Here is a 24,788-nt window from a genome sequence, read left to right on the forward strand (position 1 = left end):
GTACACGCATGGATTTATCGGCACGGCGAGACACACATCAGCCGCCCCACGCCCCGACACCCACAGCTGAACGTTGCACCAGCACCTTGCTGGTCCCGAGCGAGGCGCTCCCCTTCGCTCACCCTCATCCCAAACCTTCCGAGGCCGGAGCAGGAGGCAAAGCCACGGCTCCCTCTCCACCCCCCAGCCTCCATAAATCGGGGTTTTTCCAGCAGCTGGAGCAGGGCGAGCGGGCAGGGGCCATCGCACCGCCGGCTCCGCGCGGCTCAGCGCCGGGCTTGGTTGGTGATTTCTGAGATGTCTCTTTCTTTCTTTCACGGTGTTATTTGCACCAGGGAAATACAGCAGGCTAAAAGCTACATGTTTTGTTTGTTGGTTGTTTTTTTTTTTTACATACCACAGTAGAAACAGTTACCGAGTTATATTTGTCAGAGTCACAGTAGTTTATGCATATTTGCTATTCACAGACTGCAGAATATTGCCAATAACCTCACTGGTGGGGACTGACACCACGGAGATACATGCATTCATGTGAGACCATAATCAATGATGTCTATACTGAATTAAGCACATTCATTTTTTTTTAAACACCTTCCAGTAAAATCGATTCCTTTAAATTTGTAGTTAAAACTTTTTTTTTTTTTTCCACAATTACGCACAAAATAACCTGTAAACAATTTGACATTACACTTATGTACAAGTGAACCACGTTGGAAAGTAGAGAGGTAATTCAGTGGGTGCCACTTAACCTACATGGATGTGCAACAGACTGACTCAGCCACAGCAAAGTCGTTAAGTGCCTGTATGAGGTCCGAAAACGTCCCATGAGCACGGCCCCGCCGAGACCAGAGAGTCACCACCCCCCCAGATCCCGATGCCCCCTAATGTGGACGTGTCCGTGTAACGCCGGGTGGGATCGTGCCCTGCAAACATGGGGAAGGGGCTGACCCCCCTCCCCGTCCCGCACGCTGGTGCCTCGGGGACGGGGACCATGGCCGGAGGACACGGGCGAAGGGATGGCGGGGGACCCCCCCCCGCTGAAGTACAACAAATCCCCCCTCACCCAGCTGGGCCCTGCCGTCCTGCTGCTTCCCCTTGGAAAGGTTTGTCTGTTTAAGTCGGAATTCTGCTTTTTCGTGTTTGCTTCACCATTGCTATAGTTTAAAATCTGTAACTTCATACTTATAAACTGGTTTTTAACTAAGTGATATCGATGCCAAGAAAAATAAAGAATGTCTTTTTGTAATATAAATAATTTAAAAGTGCTTTTTTGTTCTTTTACTGTTAATCTACAAAACCCCGTTGGGGCATAAACTATCCATAAGACTGGACAATTATTTCGTACCATGATATACATGGGGCCTTATGCATAAAGTACTCTGAAAGTCAAGTCCACGTGCACACTCGCAGCAACGGAAAGGGCTTCAGGGCAGGGTAAGAAGCTGGAAATTTTTCTCCAGCCTTTCTAGGGTGAGGAGAGCAGCGTGAGACACGGCTGAAGGGCTCTGCTGCGTTATGGTCATCACCAATAAAGATCAACCTTGTTTTCTCCTTCAGCCCCCACTTTGCCGACAAACGGACTCACAAAACCAGGATTAAAACCCCGAACCGCGTCCCCCAGGGCGCTGCGAAGCATCTGTACGGTGCGTGCGGACGATCTAGGGAAAAAAAATTAACTTGGTCCCCGTGAGTCTCTGTAAACTCACACCTTCTCCCTTTGGCTCCCCCGAGGCTGCGGGTCCCGCTCGGGGTCTGTTTGGGGGTAACAAAGCCCTCGGAAAACCACATGTCTGACAGCGAAGGGCACGACGTGTGCGGCTGCGACGGGAGCCAAGCTGAGCCCCACTGAGCTGAGCCCAGGTGCCAGCCGTGCTCGCAGCCAGGACAGTGCCAGGGCACCACGCGTGCCCAGCAGCCGGGGGGGGGGGGGGCGGCTGCATTGCCCACCCGCGACGGGCACAGCCTGCAGTGCACTGGTGCGGGGGCACGGCTGCCCACGCCGTGCCTCCAGCCCCAGCAAAGCTTAAGCAAGAGTGCTCCAGGGACCGCTGGGCATGACCATTGCCAACCCAGAGCTGTTGGCCGCGCACACAGGGATGAACGGCGCGAGCAATGTAAGCAGATGGGAATTTTGCTACAGCTGAATGTCTTTCCCTTGTCCTCACAGATGCAAGTGCCATTATTTTTTGAGGAAAGGCGTTTTAGCAGAGCCTCGGGCCCACTGAAGTCGACGTACATTTTCAAATTGGTTTCAACAGAACTTCTGTTTGGTCTCTGCTATGTGTGGAAAGCAGCTCAAAGCCCAGTTTGCTCCCCAGATCCCACAGCAAGAACACAGCGCGCTGTAGCTGAGTTTCATTCTGCCAAAAACATCCTCGGGACAGACACGGGCTCCCTCTCCAAAACAAATTGAGCTGGATACTTTCAGAGCTCAAAACACAGCCACCTTTTTGGCAATCTGTGACTCCAATTCCATTTCCCCGCTGTGCTGCATCCATCTCCCTTCTCTCCCTCCCTGCCTCACTCCAGCGGGCGAGCAGAGGGGCTGCAGCCCACTGCCCCTGCACGGCCCCAGGGAAGGTGCCCGAGGTGCCAAGCACCGACCGCGTGCCCCTACTTGTGCCGAGCTGCCGGTTTGGTTCGAGGTACCTCTGGGACACCCACCTATTGCAGGAATTGCTCCTGCACCTTCCAACAGTGCACGGTGTCACATCCTGCAGATGGAGGAGAACCACCTTGCCAAGAAGGCATGAGTACGTGTGCATATCTAGCTAGCTATATATATGTATAGGTACTTGTATAATGTATGAATGTATGTGTACGTGTGCATGACATTATTTTAGGGAAGAGGTCTTCCAGACTTAATACATCACCCGCCTGCGATAAGAAAAATGACCATCTCGGTGCCTGTACGGGAGGACACCATCAGCAGAAGGTTCGGTTGCCCTTTCCCAACCTGCTGCTGCCCACACGTGAACTATGGGGCCATCATGGAGCAGTGGTTTTAATTTCCCTGGTGCCCGTCTCTACCTGGCCGTGGCTTCTCCACACCATCACACAGTGCCCCTGTCCCCTGCTGACCCCCCAGCCCCGGTGCAGACCTGGCTCGTGCTGGCAGGATCCCGTGCCTGGCGCTGGCAGGGTCCCATGCCCGGCAATGGCAGGGTCCTGTGCCCAGCGCTGAAAGAGTGCCGTGCCTGGCACTGGCCCTGCAACCACAGGACAGCGGCAGTACAAGGTGCCCAAAGCACAGCTCTTTGGTGGGTGCAGTTCTTGCCATGGGGTACAGGTGGCCCAGAGAAAAGCAGCGAGACAAGGAGGGCGAGAAGGGCCCTTCGAGCTGCGCAGCATCCAGCATTTTGGCTCACCCCGCGGGGAGGGGGCACAGCTGCCCACCACTGCCAGGGGCTTGTCGGCCGCAGAGGCTGTTCCACCCAGAGCCTGCCCGGCAGCCTGAGCAGCAAAGAGCCTCCCATGCCCAGCCACAGCCACAGCCACCTGCACAACTATCCCAAGGTGAAGCTCACCCAGGACAGGACCCCTGCAGTAGCGCAGCCCAGGAGCACACGCACACGAGTGTGCACCCGGTGCCTGGGCACCTGCTCCGCTCCGGCTCCGTCCTAAATCGTGTCTCCTAGCAGCTTGGCCCGCCCGTGATTACTGAAGTTTAAGACCTTTATTTCTGTAGCTCTGGAGAGTAACAACCATCTCATCGCACACTGAAGACGTGAAGGCCACATAAATCAAGCCCATTTGGGCGCGTTTCATTTGGTCTAATTTTTCTACAGTTATTAATCACCGCGCAATCCCGTGCACCCTGCACGTCCGTCTGGGAACACGCACGCACACCCCCCCAGCGCCTGTTCTTCCACTCTGTCACACGGATTTTATAGCCCAAATAGTTGTGATATTAAAAAGAGACAGGGAATGATCGGGAGCGGTGGGAAGGACAAGGCTTTCCTGCTGCCAGGGAAAAGGGGTGATGCATCCCAAACTGGGTACTCAGCTGGAAATCTCGAGGCAGAGCCCTCCCTGCTCCCCAGTTCTGTTTGCCTGGTGCTGGAGCCGGGAGGTAAGATGCAGGAAATTTTGAGTAAGAAAAGAAAAATGTTATAAACTAACTAAAAAAAATAACTAAGAGGAGCCAAATCTGCCGATCTTGTGCAAAACACTGATTTCCATGTGAGCGTGTGCCTTTCGAGCAGGGGAGCGGAGGGAAGGCTGCACGGCCCAGCGTCAGTGAATGCCTTAAAACCTGAATTGGTTCTGGAGCCCGATCCCAAGAAGTGCTGAGTGTCCTCCCCGAGCCCAGCATTTCCCAGGTCTGACCCCCTCTTTCACCATCCCCACTCTGCGGTACCGACACCGCGTGTTCGCTGTCACAAACAGCCCCTTCCCACATGTAAAACCGCAGCAGATGATGCCAAGCTGCCGCATCCATGCCCTCTTCTCCAAAGACTGGCACGTGGATTGCTGGGAGGGCTTTTCCCCCTCCTTGCAGCCCACTCATCCTCATGGATCACTCCGGACAAGTATTGCTTCCTTTTCGGCTGGTAGGACGGGCACCCTCACCGAAAAACACCGAGCGACGTCTGCAGCCGAGCGCTGGGTCCGCACCGCTGCCCTGAGCTCCCGCAGGCCCCGCAGCCCTTCACCAGGTGTGCGGGTGCAACGGAGCCCCGCGGGCACAACGGAGCCCTGCGGGCACCCAGACCCCACCTCGCTGACACTGCGTTGGCACAGGTGATCTGTGCCTCCCTGCCATCGCCTCCTGGAGCAGCCTCTGAAATTTAAGAGGGGGGCAGCCCTGGAACCTGCAGGACGCTAAATAAGTCGGAATCAAAGTATTTTGTGTTACCAGCACTACCATTTCCCATATTTTCTTTATATATATATATATATAAAATTCCCTTCTTCCTGTGCCTTTAGAAAATGAATAATTTATCCCAAATACTCCAGCTGGTTTGTTCCCAGCTATGACCAGAACAGCTTAGCTGGGGCAATTCATTTTTCCATTGCTTTCCCAGGCTCACCCATCCCAGCAGCCTGAGCTCACCCCTGAGCCAAGTCCCCCCGACGCTCGCCCACTCCAGGTTTTGCTGGCCCTGTGCCTTTGACCACTTGCTAAGCCCCGTTCCTGGCCGCTCTCCAGTCCGGTGTTACCCCACAGTGCCAGCCTGTTGCACCCCACGGACCCGTTCCCCTTGCCCGATGGCTGATGTCCTGCCACCGGCTGCGGACAGGACAGACACCAGGACGGGCTTCTGCGGGACGGAGCGTGGGCACCGTCCTCTGGGGTTTTCCTTTTCCCTCGAAACGCGGGTGGCTGGAGCGGCGCGGCCCCCCCTGCCAGCAATGCCCCCCCAGCCAAAGCACTAAAGGCAGCCTCTGAGGTGGGTCATTTCTTGTGTTGCCCCTGTGCCGGGCAGGACCCAGTGCCTGCCTGGGGCCACCACTCCTGGCGAGACTCCAGCCACCCTCACCAGCACAGCCGCTCCGCCTGCCCCCACGCTCAACCCTGGGACAATTCCTACAGCTTTCCAACCGGGATCATCACGCACTTAACCGGCTGGCACCGGAGAGCCTTGAGAAACACGACAAGAGGCACGGGGAGGGCACAGAGGGAACAAGAGCATCAAAACCAAGTGGAATATTTTGCTGATGGCAACACGGCCCCCCACGCTGTTCCCTGGTCTCCACTGAAACACGTTTACAGTGTCCCGGAGAGGGGGGGAAGAGGGGGAGAGACAGTGAGATGGGTTTTCTACTGTTCAGCCCTCAAAGACCTGAAGAAGAAACAGAACATCCACAGACTGCTAAAAAATGCTCTTTTCTGAGAAAGTGCAGTTATAAGGAGAGAGCCTGAAAATCTTTAAGCAATATATATTGATATATATATACATATATATATACACAGAGATATATATACACATATATATATGCACATATATATACACACATGCTTAAGGTAAACCGCCAGGGCCAAGCTCGTTTCTCTGAGCTGTGCTCATCCCTCCAAACAGACGCAGGACAAGGTGGCCAGAGGACCCGCGGCCCCCGGCCACTGCCCGCTCCCGCCCGCGTTGCCACCAGCCTCGGCCGCACCGCGCGTGAGCAGCTCTCCTGTCCGTGGGGTTGTGCCCTTCGGGAATTCAGCTTGTGCAAGACTCGGAGCTGACAAATAAAAGCGTTTGTCATTGTGCTTCCACGACTGGAAAAACATCGTTACCCTAGGACTATAAACGTTAAGGTGAAAGAGGCAAGTTAGGCAGTACTACGGAGATGGATTTTTCTTTTCTTTCCTGTGACCTAACAAATAATTATTATTGGGAATTATTTTTGTACCACTTGGAATCTTGCCCTAACGGCAATAAGGTCGTGTGCTTCCCCGCCCCGAGCCTATAGGTGGTACTTCCGCAGCAGTTCGGATTGCCAGGGATGCTTCCTTTCCGGAAACCTGTCTGGGATCTTGATTTTGAGGAAATCCTGGATACATTTTTCTAGCTCCTCCTCAATGGAGAGCTTCTCCTTCACTGCTTTTTTCTTGCTGGAGTTGGACTCCCGGGAGCCGGAGGTGAGAGTCCGGAGCAGGTCGCTCTTCCTGCGGATCTCGGACTGCTGCAGCAGCTGCACCGGCCCCTTCTTGGCCGGCCGGTCCAGAGTCTGGATGTTGGGCTGGCGGGTGACGGGGCCGCAGATGACGGTCTCCTGGGGGGAGCTGGCCTCCGACTGGCTGTCGCAGCTCGACGTCGACAGCTCGTTGCACGACGTGCCGCTCTCCCCCTCCTTGTCGCCTTTGCCGTTCTTGCAGCAGCAGTCGCAGTGGGACGAGGACCAGCGGGAGGGCTCACCTGCAAGAGGAACAGAGAGCGCCCGGGGTTACCGACAGCTCCGAGCCCGCCGCGCGCCCCGGCACGGGCTGCTCCCCCTCTGCCAGGCTCACCGCCGCCAGCCGAGGACTGCGGGAGCAGGGAGGCAGCCAGCATGGAACCGCTCGGGGTTTCCCGAATGTCACCACAAACCATCACCACGACCTGCACCCTGTCTCAAGAGGGAGCTGATTTCCATTGCCACTGGAGCCCCGTCACCCGCCCCACTCGCACGCGTTGCTCAGGTCCCCGCAGCTCCCCTGGAGACCCAAGGCACGTCTGAAAGTTTCCCGAGATCCTCGGTGAGACACAGTCACGCGAGGATCCGTCCCGTCCGGTGTTCACCGGAGTGAGCGACCACCGCCTCAGGGGCCCTGATTCTTTTCAGGCTGGTGACAATTTGCTGCCACCACGTCTGCCCACCAACCCACGGCCCGACTCCGAGCAGATCACACGGGGCTTTTTCTCCCTTAAGACAAAATCCTGGTGAAGCCCAGAGAAATTGTGCCTGAGGAAAGACAGAGAAAAAACAGAACAAGGACTTCGGATTTTGTCATTCCCCCTCCGTTCCTCCACGTTTTACCCAAATGTGGGGTTCCTTTGAATCCAATAAACTCACAGGTGTGAACTGTGGTTATGGGGCCAAGGCCAAGGTTACTGGTTCAAAATAAACAAAGAAATGATGAATTTTTGGCTGCGGAGGAGGGCAGCGCCCAGGAGGCAGGACCCGGCACCGCCTGCTGCCCCCTCCCACCCAGCCACTGCCTCTGCAGAACACAGAGGGTCCGGCAGCTGGTGTGGGTGCCGATCTCCTCTGGCGTGCACCGAACCACATCAGGGCTGGGTAGCAAAGAATGGGACCTGTTGGTGTGGGAAGGGTCTGTCCGTGCTGGTGTGCGGAGCGAGGCCATCCCTGAGCTGGCTGCAGCGACCGACGGGTCCCACCTGGGAACCCCGGAGTGCTCAAATCCTGCCCAGCCCTCCCAGCCTGAGGGTCCTTCTGCCTTTGGAAGGACAGTGCCAAATACGCTGCTAAATCCAACCTATCTCGCTTTTTCCCTGTTTGCCACGTTCAGTTAAAAACCAAAGACCCGGGGATTCTGCGAGGATCTTCTTCGCGCAATCACGCACAACGGCAGAGTCTGGTCCCTCATTAGCAACTGCACATAACGAACCAGCACGGGCAAACACCCTGCCAGGGGCTCTGCCCCACAACAGCCCACTGTAACCAGCATGGACAGATGAGCCGACGGCTCCTGCACAGCCATGGCACCGTTCCACAGAGGTGTCACGGTGGCCATTGGCTACTGATATCAATGAACATCTCCCCAGCAACAAAAAGGGCATATACAGCCACTTTTTATATGCAGAACGGGGTACCAGAAGGTGCCTCCAGGGAACAGCGATGGGAAGTTGTCTTCTCCACGGTTGACACCTGTAGCACCCCTCACTTCTCCAGCCTGAGGCTCCACAGCACGGGCAGCCCTGGCTGTGAGATGGTGCAGCCGGAGCTGACAGCGCCCACCCCTGCACCCCCAGCCTGCCTGGAGCCCAGCCCCCGCAGACAAGTCACCTCGCTCCTGCAGGAACCTCTCTGTGACTTGGTCATGGCCCAAACAGAGGCTTTTGGGCAACGTGGTCCTTCATTTGCACAACCCACCGGTGATGGGAACCCCGGAACAGCACTTAATTGATTTCCTGATTCATGGAGCGCACGTTTCAGCTGGAGACCTGCCCAAAGGCAGTAATCCACGACAAAGGGAAGAGCTGGTGTTGACAACAACTGCTCCCTGCCCAAACCACTGCAATAATCATGGATTTAAATGCCATTTGGAAGCGTCCATCTTCCCACTAAAATGTAATTACCATTTCCAGCTCACGCAGACTGGTAACAGGTCAAGAGAAGCGTAATTTAGCTCAGCAGCTTCGGACCAGCAACAGCCACTGCCCCCACCCGTGCTGGGAAACTGGGGGCCCTGGGCTGGTACCACACCCCGGTGCCTGCAGCGTTTCTCACAGCGGTGGGAGCGGCAGGAGAAGGGAGCGGGGGGGACAGCGGGGTCAGAGCTGCAGCATCGGCCCGGTGGCTTTCGCAGCAGCGACGGACGACGCGTGGTGCTGGGATTGCGGTCGCGCCGGCGTCCGAGGCGACCGTTTGCTGCCACCGCTCCAGAAACAGGTCCCCATCAAAAAAATGGAGGAAAAAAGAAAAAAAATAAAAGGAAAAATGCTGCTGATGCCGTCACAGCCCCGGGAGCAGGCGCTGGAGGAACGGGAGCTGCGAGCTCATGGCAGCAAACTGGCAAAAAGCGGCGCTGCTGGCGGTCACTGCCCTGCTCTCCCGTTTCTCCATCTTTTTCACACCCATGAACACAACACATAGAAATTACAGAAACAGGTGGAAAAACAAAAGTCAGGAAGCCCCTTTTCATCTCTTCCTTCCTCTTCCTTGTCATTGACAAAGGAGCCTTTCAGTCTGTGAGCTGTGTGGCTAAATTTAATTTATAGACTCGCTTCAAGATCTGTTCTGTATCTTGTCTGAAAAAAGTCAATAATGGCTAAATTGAAATTTTTTACAATTTGCCGGGCTTTGACAAAGGCATTATGGACTGAGCCTTCGTGAAGCCCTGATCACACGTGCTCCTGAACACACGACGTGCGGCTCCGCGGTGCAGCCGACGTTGGAGCTCGCCGAGGGTTTTCCTGCACGGCAGCTCCCACCCAGGGGCTGCTCCGGAGCTCGGCCCTTCCCCAGCACAGAACTCTCTGCTCCAGCGCTTGAAAGGCAAAATTCATCAGGTGGAAGGGAACGGAGAGGGGGTTTCTGGCCGGCCCTATGGAAACTCGGAGCTGCTGGGAGGGCAGGGAGTGCCTCCGGCACAGCAGATCCGCGCTGAGCCTTGCTGTTTGCTCTGCACTCGCCTGTAATCGCTTTTTCTTTCCTCACCTGCAAATTGCATCATTTTCCCCTGCTGCTCGTGTGCATTTAAGGATGACAGTGAATCCTAAACAGGGGAAACACACTGAGGGCACTGCTCCTGCCACCAGCTCCTTACGACGTGTCTTCCCTCCTCCGGAGCCCGGGCTCCCTCCCCGGCGCGGCCGAGCTGCCGGCACAGCACTGGGGTTCGCCCGCTCCACACTGGGATGAGGCACTCCCACTGCCGTGGCTGCTCCCCACCCCACGCCGGACCAAATGAAGTCTGAAAAATGATGAAAAATGAGTCGAGAGGGAAAAGGTCACTGCTCAGGTCTGTTCCCATCAGCGGGCCCTCCTGCATTCCGCCCCGGCTCTGAGCACGGCAGTTCTCGGAGCCTCCCTAACAGTTTCTCAGCAATTCATAGGGACGTTCAGCTAAAGCCCATCCACATCCCAGAGGAGCAGGACAACCCATGAAGCCCAAATCAAAGGACAAAACTCCAACAGGGACCTGAAGTGCCCAAACAGCCCGGACCCCGAACAAATGTCGGGCCCCTGCAGCGGTGCAGGACAGTGCTACAATCATCTAATGAAGTTTTGCAAACGGGAGCTAACATCTGGCACGCGCTTACGTTGCCGACACCTCCTCGCACCTTCATAGCTATGGGGAAGAAGAAGGGGTCCAGCCCCCACATCCCCACTGGAGGGGCCGGATGCTGCTCGGGGATGGCCTCGTGGGCAGGGGGACCCATCAGCTGCCATCAGGCACATCTAGAGTATATACTTCATTACCACAAAACAAGCTTTTTATAAGTTAATTAAGATCTAATAGATGCTAATTTCACTTAATGAATATTCACCAATGATGGGCGTAGCACGGTGAGCCGGGAGGCAGAAATGCATCTGTTCATGAGGCAGAACGGCAAAAATCCGCTGAGATCTGGGTGCTGGAAAGAGCTGCAGGGTTTGGAGAGGTTCCCAGGTTCCCTGGAACACCGACACCGGCGTTCCCTGGGACCGGGCTTGGCAGGAGAGCCGGTGCCCAGTGGTGACGCTCTGGGAGGCAGAACACCTCCACCACGGATCCAGGCAGAGACCCCCAAACAGCCCCCGGAGAGGCGAGAGCTCGGCAGGAAAAGAAGGCGCAAAGGTGGACACGTTTCTTTTTGACAACTACATTTTGGATACGATTAAAGGGGGGGGAAGCCTGTATGCACAAACACGGCCTCAAAACCCACCCAGCATCGTGCGGCCAGAGCCCTGGGGTGGGCAGCTGGCACTGCCAGGCACGGACTTTTACCTTTAGCTACAAAACGAGCCTAAGTTTTATGCTGAAAAGAGCTTGATATAATCATTACGAGAACAACACACCAGGCTGGCCAGAGTGGTACATTAAGAAAATCTAAAGAGAGAGGGAAAGCTATGGAGAAAATTGAATTGCCCTTTAGGATTTAATGAAGTAGGGGAAAAAAAAAATAATTTTCATGAAGCTATCTTCAGATACCAGAGGAAGAAAAAAAAGAAAGGTTCCAGTATTAAGCAATAATACATGAAAAATACATCTGTGCCAACCAGGATCAAAGTAATTACCGTGCTATGAGTCGGAGCTTTAGCTGGAACAGTGCTGTGGAACACCCGATCTCGCACCAAGCAAGGTGAGCTCCGCGTCGGTGCGGGGCACAACGAAAAGCGCCTCATCTCCTGCTTCCCAAACTCCCTTCGCCCAGTTCTGACTCCGGCCCGGGCTGCGGCACCCTCCGCTCCCCCCACAGCGAACGTGGGCTCAGGGCATCAGTTCTGTCACCTCCCGGGAGCCAGAGGGTGCCGGGGGGGGCCCAGGGCAGACTCACCAAAACCCATCTGAAAACCGAAATCCAAAGGCAGCTGTGAGCCCCAGGAACCCGCGAGTGACCCCATGGAGGGAGATGCTCCTTCTGTTGGTGCCTTTCAGCCTCGAGCCCCCATGCCAGCACCCCTGCGAGGCTGCCACCGCCTGCACCGGGGCTCGCGGCAGCCGCTCTGGGCCGTCCTGCAGGACATGGCTCCCCGGGGGTGGGAAGGGTGCTGGCAGCGCCGGAGGGGACGCCCAGCCCTTGGAGACCCTCCCGCCTGCTCCCTGCCAGGGCAGTTCCAACTGCCCCACGGCACGGCCGGGCGCTGCCACGGCACACGCAGACGGTGTGGTGCCCGGCGTGGGAGCATCTCTGAATCCCAGAACAGTCACACCTCTTACTAAATCCCATATCAAAAGCCAAAACATACCTGGAAGGCCAGGAGAGAGCAAACCCTGCAAGCCGGGTCGCTCCCTGGCACTGCACATCCGAAGCCTTTTTATTAGAGGAAAACTGCTGCCAGGGCCAATTTATTCATTTGGGCACCGTTTTCTCATGCAATAAACATTTTTGCTGGAGTCCCAGGGATAACCTAAGTGGCTCAGGTGGGAGATTCCATTGAGCTTGGGGCCGGGTCAGCAGAGAGCCCTGAGCCAGCCTGGGCAGCCATCGGCTTTGGGAGCGCAGTGCCCGGCTCGGCGCAGCTCCCGGCACTGTAAACCCACCCGGTTGTGCTGCTGTGCGGGGCCAGCTCGCCTCTCCCCCCGCTTTTGGGTGCTGTCAGGACGAAAGCCAGAGCTGACAGAAAAAAAATAAATATTCCTCTGTGTTTTGAAACGGGAGGAAGGCACCTGCAGCGGCAGCACCCCAGGGCTGAGCAAGGACGGGTGCTGAGCCCCGAGAGCGGCCACCGTCCCAGCGGCAAACTGAGCATCACACTGCTTTAACTGCAGAATTCATTAATTAATGGCTAAATGCTTTGAGATTCTTGGATAAAAGGGGCTAATTAATTCTGGCCTGGCTTTCCTACTTTTCTCCCTGATCTCAGCACATTTCTCTCCCAGTGCCCTAATTATAATTATTATTATTAGAAGCTTCTGAAGAAGCAGTAAAGCCTCTGATGTATAATTGACACGCAAACCATCAGCCATCCAGTTCTTCTCTTCTCCTCTCCCCCTTTCACAACAAACACGCTGCCAGCAGCGAACGGGAAATCCCCACGAAGGACGATGGGGCCATGCAGCTCCATCAGCAGCTGCTCCTGGGACGGGCACCGCACCGGCCCCATGGCAGCTTCCAGGGGACACGGCTGGGAACGGACAAGGGCTTCGGGCAGCGCCCTGCGGGCACACACTGCCCGCCTTTGAAAGCAAACAGAGACGTTTCCAGTATCCAGACATCCATTACCTGTACATCCGTGGGCTCTACCAGCCTCTCCGTCTGTGACCATCCTCATTTGAGCCACTTTCCTCTCCTGCTGTTCTCAATCCAAACTTGCCCATTTATGTTGTCCTTTCACCTTTTATTCTTCTCACTGCTTCTTCTCCTTTAGAGTTTCATTGCTGGGTTTGTGTTTTCTATTTCTATTTCACATTGCTCTTCTTCCTTGTCCCCATGAACTTGACCTCTCAACTCTTCTCACTTTTTGCTGGCTTTTTCCACACTTTTATCTCTTCTGCTGGGGCTAATTGCAGCAGCTGATCCCCATTTGAGCAGTAATTAACACCACTGCCCAGGCACCCAGGACCATTGGCAGGTGGGAACAGGGCAGGCCCCACCCCCTGGCCAGCTCCCTGGCACCTCTGTCCCACGGGGTCCCATCATCCCAGTGCTGGAGTGCTGGTGGAGCCAGTGCCCTCGCCTCCACGCTCACCTCTGCTTCCAACCTTGTGAAGCGAGCGTTCTCCTTCCAACACCAAAAACTGAAGTGTTGAAGCTTTTGCAGAACATCACACGTGATTCATATGGTAAATAAAAAAAATGGACTGCCTCCAGGTCTGAAGATAAGGCAACGCCGGTAAAGTGCCAATTTGATTTAGATCACTCGTTGATGCATGCACGGCGCCTCAAACAGTTTTTGCATCCATGTATGAATTAAAGGTGTTGTGATTGATGAGAGACCAAGGTCTAATTGGTGTTTTAATAAATACATTCTGACTTGGTAATCGAGCTAGATTTATCAGCAGAAAATGCCCCTGTCTAAATAAAATTACCAAGGTAAAGCTCAGGAACAATGACGAATGCCACGCGAGTAATTGGCTCCGGGATCAGCGCTGGCAGCAGGACGGACATGTGGTAGATTTATTTGCATTTAGGATCAAGTATCTTGAGTAAAATTTCTGCAAGCAAACAAAACTGGGGAAGGACTTGCCAGCAGTGTTATTGGTTTGAACTCTCCCGTCTGTCCACAGGCAGCAGCGAAGGGGGAGGAGGGGAAGGGGTAAGGGTGGCTGCCAGGCACAGGTGGGAAGTTAATACAATATTTTATTTTACCCTCTGGGAGCAGCTGGAACACCTGGGTGCTGCCGTGGCCAGGACTGGAGCTGCTCTCCGCACATACCTGGTCTCTCCCTAGTCCATTCTACTAATTTAAATTTTCTATTTAAACGTTTTTTCCATTAAAATTTCCTGAACTTGCCCATCCAGTGTAAAAACCAGAAATGCCTGCCCATGATCTCTGTGTCTGGGAGGTCTGCGATTCGTGCAAGAGAATTTCCGTCGGTCCAGAGCCAGCACACACACTTTTATCGGGAGTCTTCCAGTACTTTGTCATTTTATCAGCACTCCTGTGATCTTTCCTAAAACACTCAATTCTGGAAATGAACTTCTGTAAGAGCATCAGATTTGTTTGAAAATAAAAATAAGTTCCCCAAATGGTGGAGAAAATATGAGCCCTGGTGTTAAAATACCAGAAGGCACATTAAATGAGCCGAAATGTTTGTATACGGATCTTTCTCAAAATAACAAGCGATGAAGTTAAAATACTGAGTGGAAAGAGAAGGAAAAGTGTGAGCAGCAGTACGGTAAGAAAGAGAAACCATTTAGAGAAACTGGTCAGCCGTGGCCATCGACGCTGTCAGACTGTCAGAAAGCTGTGAGGCACCCCGAGCCGCGCACTCTGCAACAAAAGCCTCTTTAGCAGAGGAAAACCACCTCTGTGGCCAATTTATTCTTTTGGGCATCACTTTGCTGTGCAATAAATACCTTCCACTCCACCTGGAGCGCCCCGTGCTGGGGGACTCGCCCGCAGACAGCCTGAACCTGGGCTGCTCAGCGCTCGTCTGAAGCAGCACACTGGTCCTGGGAGCACTCTGCAGCTCCAGGTGTCACCCACCCGCGCGAGCAGACGGTGTGGCACGGCACCAGCCTGGCCTTACCCGTGCACCAGGTCCTGCCCACGGCATGCGGTGGCCGCGCCGCTCCGCACCCTCCGATCGGCAAAGCAGTGGGGGAGACTCAGCCCAGAGGGACGCTCTGGGCACTGCTCTGGGCAGGCTCTGACGAAGCCCGGGTGGCTTCTAAAGGGAGGTGGGCGGGTGGCAGGAGGGAGACCCTGCGGTTCAGCACGTGCCACCCTCGAGTGAGCTATTTCCACGTTCAGGAAAACTCCGTTCCGTCTCCTACTATGAAGATCTTTGAGGTCCCTTCCAACCCTAACCATTCTATGATTCTATGATTCTAAGATGTGTGGTGATACCTCAGCAAATGTCTCCATCGTTAATTCAGGTCATCTGTCAACTTTTAATTGTTTCTGCTTCTGGTCTTTTCAAATCAATCCTTTTTCAGACCTCTTTATCAGCCTAACCATAGCTGTCTGCTTAACGAAATCCTTCTCTGGTGGCACTGCAGAAATCATTCAGGCTTGTGCGACCCAGATTTATCTCATCCACTAAGTAAAATCTTTGGCCAGAGCAAAGCAAGAGCGTAGCTAAGGAATACTCTTCCAATTCTCACCTATATTTTTCACTGACTGTTTCGCAAGCATTTAGCCTGAGAAGAAAAGTAAAAGGAGTAGCCTGGTTTGTAGGAAGAGCTGAAGAGGTCTGACTGTCCAGCATTTCTGACCCAAGAAGTAATTCAAGGAGTAATTCAGTGCTGCTGGCTTCCTTGCTTTGTACTCCCCTTTCCAAATACTGTGATTAGAAACAATATTTGGCCATCAGGACTGTGGCATTTCAGTAGATCTTCCTCTGGGACAATTACATTGATATGAAAAACTGAGGCAGAAGTCTTCTTCCACCAGTAGTGTTTGCTCTTCCTGTCCTCAGTCAAACATCTCCAGCTCGTTTAAGTGTGGTGCACAGAGAGTTAATAGCTGCCACTACCAACACCTTCTTCCTTCTTCAAGTCCAGTTTTGCCCCCTTGAATTTAAGACTTTTCTGTATCTTTTTTGATCTATTATTGCAGTATTAATAACTTATCTTAATGCAATCTTTTCTTTTACCTTCTGTTTAAATTTACGCTCGAGAACTTGAAAGTGAAGTGGGATTGCATTAAACCAGCCTGGGCTACAGAGCGAGGGCTCTCCTTGTCTTCCCGGAACACTGCCCTGGCGCTAACGGCGCGAGCGGAGACCGGCACCGCCAGTCCGGGAAACCTCCGGTAGGGCATTCACTCCAAGAGCCAGAAACCAGGGAAGCAGTGCGGGCGGATCGTGGACTGAACCTGATGTAGTCCTGATGGTTATCAAGAAAGAAACTGCAGTCATCCGTTAATTAAAACACAGGTAAAACCAGATTAGTGTGAATAATCGGAAAACACGTTCCCTCTCAGTGCCCTAATTTTAGAATCACCGGCATGAGCGTTACTGCGGACTGCTCAGCAGCGAACGAAATGAAATTCAGAATCAGGTGAGTGTCACCAAAGCATTAATGCCTAAAAGCAAAGCTAGACCTTCCCCCCCCACCCCCCCATCCCCTCCCCACCCCCCCACATATATAGTCGCATGCATCTATGTAAAAAACACAGTTTACATTCAAACTCAAGCCCTGTTTTGGACACTTGTTTGAATTAGCAAAGCCAAAGTGTCTGTTCCTCCTGCTTCTTGGAGATATGTGTTATAAAGTGCTGACAGATGGTTACGGTAATGTGGGAGCCAGAGTTTTTGCATTTTTGAAAATTAGAACTCATGAACTCAGTAATGCTCTGGAGATATGAAGCTATCATGTCAGCCTATGTTGTTCCAATTAATTGCAATCAATTGCTAATTGAGAGCTATTTTAAGACTTGTCATTACTCTGAACATAATGTAGAATAATTTGTGTGTTCCCCTTTACCCCCACCACAAATGACATCGGTGCAAAGAAATCTCAGGAAACAGAATAAAAAAGAGTAACAGGAGCCCGATTCCGGATTTGCTTCTGCTTCTGTTGCAGGTATGATAAAACTAGGAGCTGTAAATTGAAAAATGTAAGAGACAAGGACTGAGACGAGGAATCTCAGTGACTTCTTGGGGCTCCATCTCTAAAACTTTCCAAAACGGCAGCTCTGATGTAACCGAGTAAATACAATTGCTCACCCCTGGGATTTCCCGACGGCACAGATGTCTCATTTGTGGGAGCTCATGTCTCCAGAGAGCGTTGCACCTCAAACCCCAGCAACGACAGAGAAACAGTGCAGAAGGCAGAAGGCAAAGTGGAGCCCATTTTTTTTAGTATGTGATAGGAATGGGTTGTCCAAAGACACGTCACAGACTCCAGAGAGGAACTGGGGAATTTGGGTTTAGAGGCAGACAAAAGAAAAGCTTGAAGTACACCTAAATTAACAGGTTTGCAATGGCATCGCTCGCACAGGACCCGGCAGCCCCAGAGCTGCCAACACGCAGGCAGGGCCACCGGGATGCGGGGCGGGCAGGGGGCCAGTGCTGGGCGGCAGGGACGCGGGCACCCCCAGGGGCACAGCCTTCCTCCCCGTGCCCGGCACAAGAACGGCACATTTCTGGGAACCGCCGTAGGCAACAAACGTGTTACTAACTGACTAGTGGTTGGCAAATGGGAAGATTAAACAAGACGTGGGAGCCGGGAGACGCTCCTGGTTAATGATGGCGACGCTCCAGAGCTGAAACTGCACAGCCCAAAGCTGCGTGCTCCCAAAGCCGTGTGCTCCCAAAGCTGTGTGCTCCCAAAGCCGTGTGCTCCCAAAGCCATGTGCTCCCAAAGCCGTGTGCTCCCAAAGCCATGTGCTCCCAAAGCCGTGTGCTCCCAAAGCCGTGCATTCCCAAAGCCATGTGCTCCCAAAGCCATGTGCTCCCAAAGCCGTGTGCTCCCGAAGCCATGTGTTCCCGAAGCCGTGTGCTCCCAAAGCCGTGTGCTCCCGAAGCCGTGTGCTCCCGAAGCCATGTGTTCCCGAAGCCACGTGTTCTCAAAGCCGTGTGCTCCCAAAACCGTGTGCTCCCAAAGCCGTGTGCTCCCAAAGCCCTGCCCAAAGCCCCCGCCTGGAATTCCACACTCAGGCTTCCCACGGACTGTTTTACCAACGCGTGCATACGCTCACGGGGAAAGGACGAACCGTTCGGAATCGGTTTACCGGGCAGCAGAGCGGGTTGGTTCGTGTCTTTAGCCGCACCGCCTTTCCCACAAAGGCCCCCAGATCCCCACGGAGCTGTTCCGACACAAAAACCAAACGGCCTAAAGAACTGCTCGGCGCTCAGCAACAGGCGGGATGCTGCAGAAGCAGCGGAGCCAGCAAATCCAGCAGGGATGGCACTCCCGGAGGAAGAGGCTTTCCGGAGTAAAACCCGCGCGCTCCAAGACGGCGAGGCTGTCACTCAGCACCCGCGTCAGACACGCACCGGCCTGACAAGCTATTTCATGATGTCAAGCAGAAAAATCCCCAGGCAAAGAGATAACTAATTCTTAAACGAGGAGTTCCTGCTCACAGCGCTGGCTTCAACCAAGCAGGAAGATTTTTTTTTAAATCCATCCACAGTTCTGCTGTCTTTTCATTGCATTTGGTCAGGCTTACAGCCGAGCAAACTCCGGTCTCCTTTTAAAAGACCCATGCTGAACTTTTTTCACCTCATTATTTAATCACATACTCTCTTCCCTTTCATTTCCACCCAGTCCTCATATATAAATATATACTACATATACATCTATATCTCCTTGGATCCCAGCAGAGGCTTCTGTGGACAATTATGCTTGCCATCATCACATGGATAAATTCATCCCCTTTCGCCTCTCATTTGTTCCATTCTCGCAGTCTCTCTGTTGCTCCAGTTTCTTCTCTCTCACGTTTTACTCTCAGCATCAAGTGATTTGCTGTTCCTGGAGTATCCTCCCATTGCCTCTTCGTCTCTACTCCAGTGCTGTTCCCAAAAGCCACCCTTCCCATCAACTGTTTACAGGGGCTTCTCGGTCAGGTTTCCCTCCGGACTCTACAGTCCAGTTTTCCTTTTCCTTGGGGTTACCAACTTCTCGTCTCTTTTTTTACTAGTCCTTTTCCTTCACTTTACACGTAGGCAGCATGGAGGTTTATGATGCCATAAATTAATAATTAAACTGTAATAATAGGCAGTGAGCTGTTATACAACTGAAATGACTCAGTTGAAGGGGGGACAGGAGAGATTCTTTGAATTTACAATCAAGGTTACTAAAGGTTAGTTACTACAGCCACGCTGTGCATCCTTGGAGGGCCAGGCTGGCTGAGGGGCCTCAGTGTTCACCCCCAAGCCTGGCTGGCACTGGCACTGGCAGAGCTGAGTGGAACAGCTGCTTTCGGGATGGGGAACAGTGACGTGACGAATGCCGTTATTATGGAGTGAGATGAACCATGGCTCGTGCACCTGGACCAGGCGGCAGTGAGAGGGTAAGGACCAGGTAAGCAGCCAGGAACGGTTCTCCTGCGAAGAGACCCAACTGAAAAAGTTGCGTGTTGAAAACAATGACTTTGGAAACCACGTTCTTCTTCCCTGTTTAAAGCCACTACTAATCTCCCAATTGCCATGATATGGTTTCTTTCTTATCCTGAACTTGTTTCAAACAAGCTAATGTCTTTCACTTACAGTTTGGTGTTGCACAAAACAGCCACGCGTACCCCACGCGGGGACAGCAGCCGCGCAGCCAGGAGCTGCCCCGTGCCTGGCACCCCTTGGCCAGACAGGCTGCACGTTGGGTGGTTCTCAGCGGTTGGCACCAGGCACCGTTCCTGCATCGCAAGGATGTGCCCCGAGCGAAGTCGCAAATTACGTCCCTGTTACTGGGAGTTCACGTTGCAGTTGACTCAGGACGTGCCACAGCGCCTGCAGCGTGTTCCTGCTCCTCCACCGCTCCGCGCGTGGTGTGTCACTCTGACAACGGCACCAACAACACACAACTCACGCTCTTTGCCGCGGCAGCGCCTTTTCAACAGCATCGGACCGACCCTCGTTTGTCACACACGGCTTCTGGAACCCGCGGTGCACGGCGCTGGCGGCACTGGATGGCGGTGGTGGGCCAGGAGCCAGGAGCTGGGAGCCGTGCTTCAGGGGCTGGTGTGGCTGCCGGGGCTCAGTGCCCGCCCCGAGCCCATCCTGCTGCCCAGTGCCACCAGCTCCAGCTCCGGCTCCGGCTCTGGCTCCCCACCCGCGTGGTTCAGCTGCATCGAGGTAAATGCTGCAGTTATCAAGAAAACCAGAAATGAGGGGCTGATGGGCAAGGGGGGGCCTGCAGGGCTGCTCTTTGTTAATTATTTGGAGCATGAGCAAGGCAGCTGCTGCCAGGACAGTGGAGGGTAGTCCGAACCCACAGTCCGAACCCACAGCCCGAACCCGCAGCCTGAACCCACAGCCAGGGCATGGGCTGTGCCGGAGCTCTGCATCGGGGCTGCTGCACTTCTGGGAGCATCAGATATCCCACTCCATGGGGGCAGATGTTTGGTTTTTATGAGCTATTTAAGACACTCTCTGGAAGTTTTCATTTTTTTTCCTGTCTGAACCTCACAAAAGAGCCTCCTGCTCTATAGAGATAAATCTGGTTCACGTGAGAGAAACACTCCCAGCCACAGCGGGCTTTGCCTTAAATCCCGTATCCTGCTGCTGACGTTGCTGTGGCTTAGCCTGGTTTATTTTCTGTCCACTAAGTGCTGAATTGAACTTTAAGAAACGAATGGTTTGGTTTATCAGTTTTAGCATCAAGACCAAAGCACTTTTGCATCAAATAAACACATGCAGTGGGAGACCCTCCGGATACCGCTTTTAAAAAGCCAGCAGTTTATTCCAAACATTTTTAGCACCAGCTTCAAGATCATTAAGATTATCCGTGCCTGGGCGGTCCTAATTGCTCCGAGATCCCGAGCTTTTCTCTCCTGCCAAGCAGAGGGCCTGGAGGGGGTGCGGGGTGCGGAGCCGCGGCAGCAGCCTGGTGGGACGGCTGGCACCGCGCTGGGCTCAAGTCCCGGCGCCTGGCAGGTCTCCGTGTAGGGCACTGGAGCGCTCCAGCACACAGCATCAGCGTGAACGAAACACCGACTACTTCTGGTTTTGCAATGTATGAAAAATAAAGGTGGAAACCAACGGATGCCCAACGTGCCCCATCACTTCTGGCTCCAGGGGAGGCAACGGTGCAGGAGGGGACGTGGCCTCCGGACGAGTCATTCCAGAAGATGAATCAGTAACATTTGTCAACCTGCTCCGTGGGAGTAAATCCAAGTGAAATCTGGAGGGAGTGACATTTAGAGATGGAAAACTGAACAGAACACAGCACCCATGCCTGGGGGATGGAGGGATGCACTGGAACACACCGAACCAGAGAAATCTCCTACTGAAAGCGATGGGGAGATGGGCACAAAGGGAGGCAGCAGGGACGTGGCACCCTTTGCCACCCGCAGCCGCAGGAGCCACCGACAAATCCCGAGGCAGTGACACCGCTGGTACTCAGCACCGTCAGCTGCACACCTGCCCACGGAGAGGGTTTCCTACCAGGTTCTGCAGGGTTTTACTGAATGGGCCTGGAGGATAATTTGATTTTTTTGAGGTGGGCACACTGGGTTGGATCAGTTTGGGGAAGATAAACTGGCTTTGGTTAACTAATACACAGCTCTGTCCTGCATTTACAGAAGAATAAAATGTTGCGGGTTTTTTTTCTGTCGAATCTAACACATTATTAGATATTGTCTTCCATATATTTCTACAGGAGGATGCAAAAAGTCTTTAGAGGTGTTAGTGGCTCCTATTAAACTCTGTAGGGTTTTAGTGTCATTTACAGAGACTCTACTGCTATCAGCATTATTAAATTCCATATAACTTCTCCATATGAATGCAGAAAATCTCAAAAATTATGAGTCCAGTACCTCTGTGGACGAAAAACATATTCACAGGAAATCTCAGAGCACTACAGATCGTATCCAAATAATAACAATGGAAGGATTTTTCTACACGCTGTGATGTGAAAACATGTCAAACGTGGAAAAATTGGACTAACTGTCCTTTGACCTAGAAGAACTGCTGAAAATTTACGTAAGCTCTCAGCTATGTAAAGACTTGATCCTAATCCCTCTGGAAATAGCGTGAGTGGTTCTACTGACTGCAAAAGTTTCCCAAGGAGCGCAGTGGCTGCGGCTGTATCGTAGTGATGTACTTTTGTACTCTTTACCTCATAGACACTTCATTCCTTTAGAAGTCACTACATCTCTCAGCCATCCAAGATCCAGTCAGGCAGGCTGAGAAGGCAGCCTGAGCCTAAAGAAACCTACGGAGGGAAAACCCAGTATCTATAGAGTTGGTGTCAGCATCGGTATGTCAGGCTTCCCAGGCTGCTTTAGTAATCACTCCTCAAGGCAGCACCTCTTGGGTTGGCGACGGAGCAGGAGCAGGTTGTGGGTGGCAGCAGCCTGGCTGCGGCCGCTTGGGTGACTGGTCTGTTTGCACAGGGTGACCTATGGATGTCGCAGAGGAAACCACCTGCAGGAAACAGGACAGACAGGAACACACGACATCCAGGTTCACCACCGTCGCGTTAACGCGATGGGAGGGAGGCTTCGGAGACGCCCTGGAAGAGCAGTTGGCGCTGCGGGAACTGTGGGAGCCGAGGAGTAACTGGACGTACAATTTGTGTTTTCTTGATTTCTGTTACTCGTTTTAGGTTTGATCAGAAGTCCTTGTAATGCACTTCTGGAGCGACTGAACACAGCGCTTCCAGCAGGCATCGGAAATCAGCAATTACAGACACCTCTTCCACACCAGTCCATGAAACAGCCCTCAATACAGCAGCAGCCAAGGCAGACCCAGTCCAGCCCAGCTGGTCTTGGATCTGAGCAGGGACCCAGACTGGTCCCACCCACCAACACGCCAACAGGGCACGACTCAGGGAGAAATGGGATCTGCAGCAGAACTCAGGGAAACCTTCCCATAGGACATGGAGATGTTGGAGCACGTCCAGAGGAGGCCACGAAGATGATCCGAGGGCTGGAGCACCTCTGCTATGGAGACAGGCTGAGAGAGTTGGGGCTGTTCAGCCTGGAGAAGAGAAGGCTCCGGGGAGACTTTCCAGCAGCTTCCAGTACCTAAAGGGGCTACAAGAAAGCTGGAGAGGGGCTTTGGACAAGGGTGTGTAGTGATAGGACACGGGGCAATGGCTTTAAACTGAAAGAGGGGAGATTTAGATTGGATATAAGGAAGAAATTCTTCCCTCTGAGGGTGGTGAGGCACTGGAACAGGTTGCCCAGAGAAGCTGTGGCTGCCCTATCCCTGGAAGTGTTCAAGGCCAGGTTGGATGAGGCTTTGGGCAACCTGGTGTAGTGGAGGCTGTCCCTGCCCATGGCAGTGGGGTTGGAACTGGATGATCTTTGAGGTCCCTTCCAACCCAAACCATTCTGTGATTCTATGATCCTGCAAGACAACAGGGTGTTGGGATGGTGAAGAACCAGTGCCTCCAGCAGGACCCTCGTACTGGTGGGGACAGATCCTGGCTGAGGGATCGCCATGCCCATGTATACAAAGGCTTTCTGAAATACCAGAACACACGTAACCGCTTAGACGAAGCGATAAATGAGCAACACAATTATTTCAGCAGATATGACATTGTGCCTTACAGCTGCCACAATAGACGAGCTATTTCAGTTGGAGTTCCAGCAAACACCTTGTAATGTTTTCCAAATATTTGATATTGGACTAAAACATACTTTCCCACGCGTACCTGACAGATTCAGAATAAAACAGGCACGTTATGGGTGTTTTTACATTTATTTTCACATATTTAGTTCTGGCACTGAAAAATCATTTCACCTGTTTTTGGTGCCTGGAAATGTCACCCAGTTACTCACGCAGGGCGCAGCCGGTTGTTTCGCTATCGGCACAACAGCATTAATTTGACAAGTGGGCTGGGAATAAACACCATCGGGAGTGCCACGTGCGGCTCGTGCCAGCAAAACAAAAAGCACCTACAAAACTGCCCCTCGATTAAAGCTGTGCCTTCAGTTGTCATCCTTTGGTTCAGATGGAAAGTACTTTAGCAGATATGACGATGAAGAAGTCAACTGCGTCCTTCCTGCCAGGTCCCTCTGGACACGATTGGCACTTGCCCGCTGCCCACTGGGGTTGGCAGAGGGCGAGGGGGACCCTGGCCTGGGGCTAAGAAGCCCCTGTGCCCAGCTCTGCCACTGCCAGAGGGGACGGGCTGAGGCCTGGAAGTCAGAGCTGTGCCTTTGTCACTCCCCACGGCGAGGCCATCGCATAGGGAACGGGATGCCCCAGCCCTGCTCCGCACCGGGAACCGTTCAACGGAAGCCGTGCAGGAGATTGCATAGGAAAAGTCTCCTGAGAAAACAGGGCAGATTTAGCAAAGCAGAGCGTTCAGCTGCTGTAATCACCCTAATTACTGGAGACGTTTCCTTTCTCCCTTCCCTCCTGCACCCTCTGGGGCCCTTTTGCCTTCAAATCAGCTACGGAAACAAAGCGATTCGGTCAGTAAGAAGCTTATTAACACACGATGCAGCTCAGCAGCGCGAGAAAACACGGAACACCATGAAGATCCGTCCACCCCAATGTCCTGACAGACAGACCGACCCAAACGCGGCAGAGGGGCTTTCCCTGGCAGGGAGGGACTCGGTACAGGGTGGAGAGGAGGAGGAGGAGGGCCTCATCCTGCACATGAAGGGCTGCAGGACCCAGCTCAGCCTCAGACACCCTCGCCAGGGTGGCCCACGTCCCGCTCCACCTCCCCGAAGCTCGCTGCTGGGGTGGCCGGCTGCGT

General features: G+C 53.4%; 1 protein-coding gene across 1 annotated transcript in view; it reads right to left on the bottom strand.

The window, feature by feature from the left end:
- Positions 1-6,399: 6,399 nt before the first annotated feature.
- Positions 6,400-24,788, bottom strand: part of KCTD16 (potassium channel tetramerization domain containing 16) — a 65,141-nt gene continuing 46,752 nt past the window's right edge. Inside the window, 1 exon segment of the mRNA XM_086621646.1 lies at positions 6,400-6,851. Coding sequence (XP_086477772.1) covers positions 6,400-6,851 — 452 coding nt within the window.

Source organism: Tauraco erythrolophus, chromosome 16 (assembly GCF_009769465.1).
Source record: "Tauraco erythrolophus isolate bTauEry1 chromosome 16, bTauEry1.pri, whole genome shotgun sequence".
NCBI classification, from domain to species: domain Eukaryota; kingdom Metazoa; phylum Chordata; class Aves; order Musophagiformes; family Musophagidae; genus Tauraco; species Tauraco erythrolophus.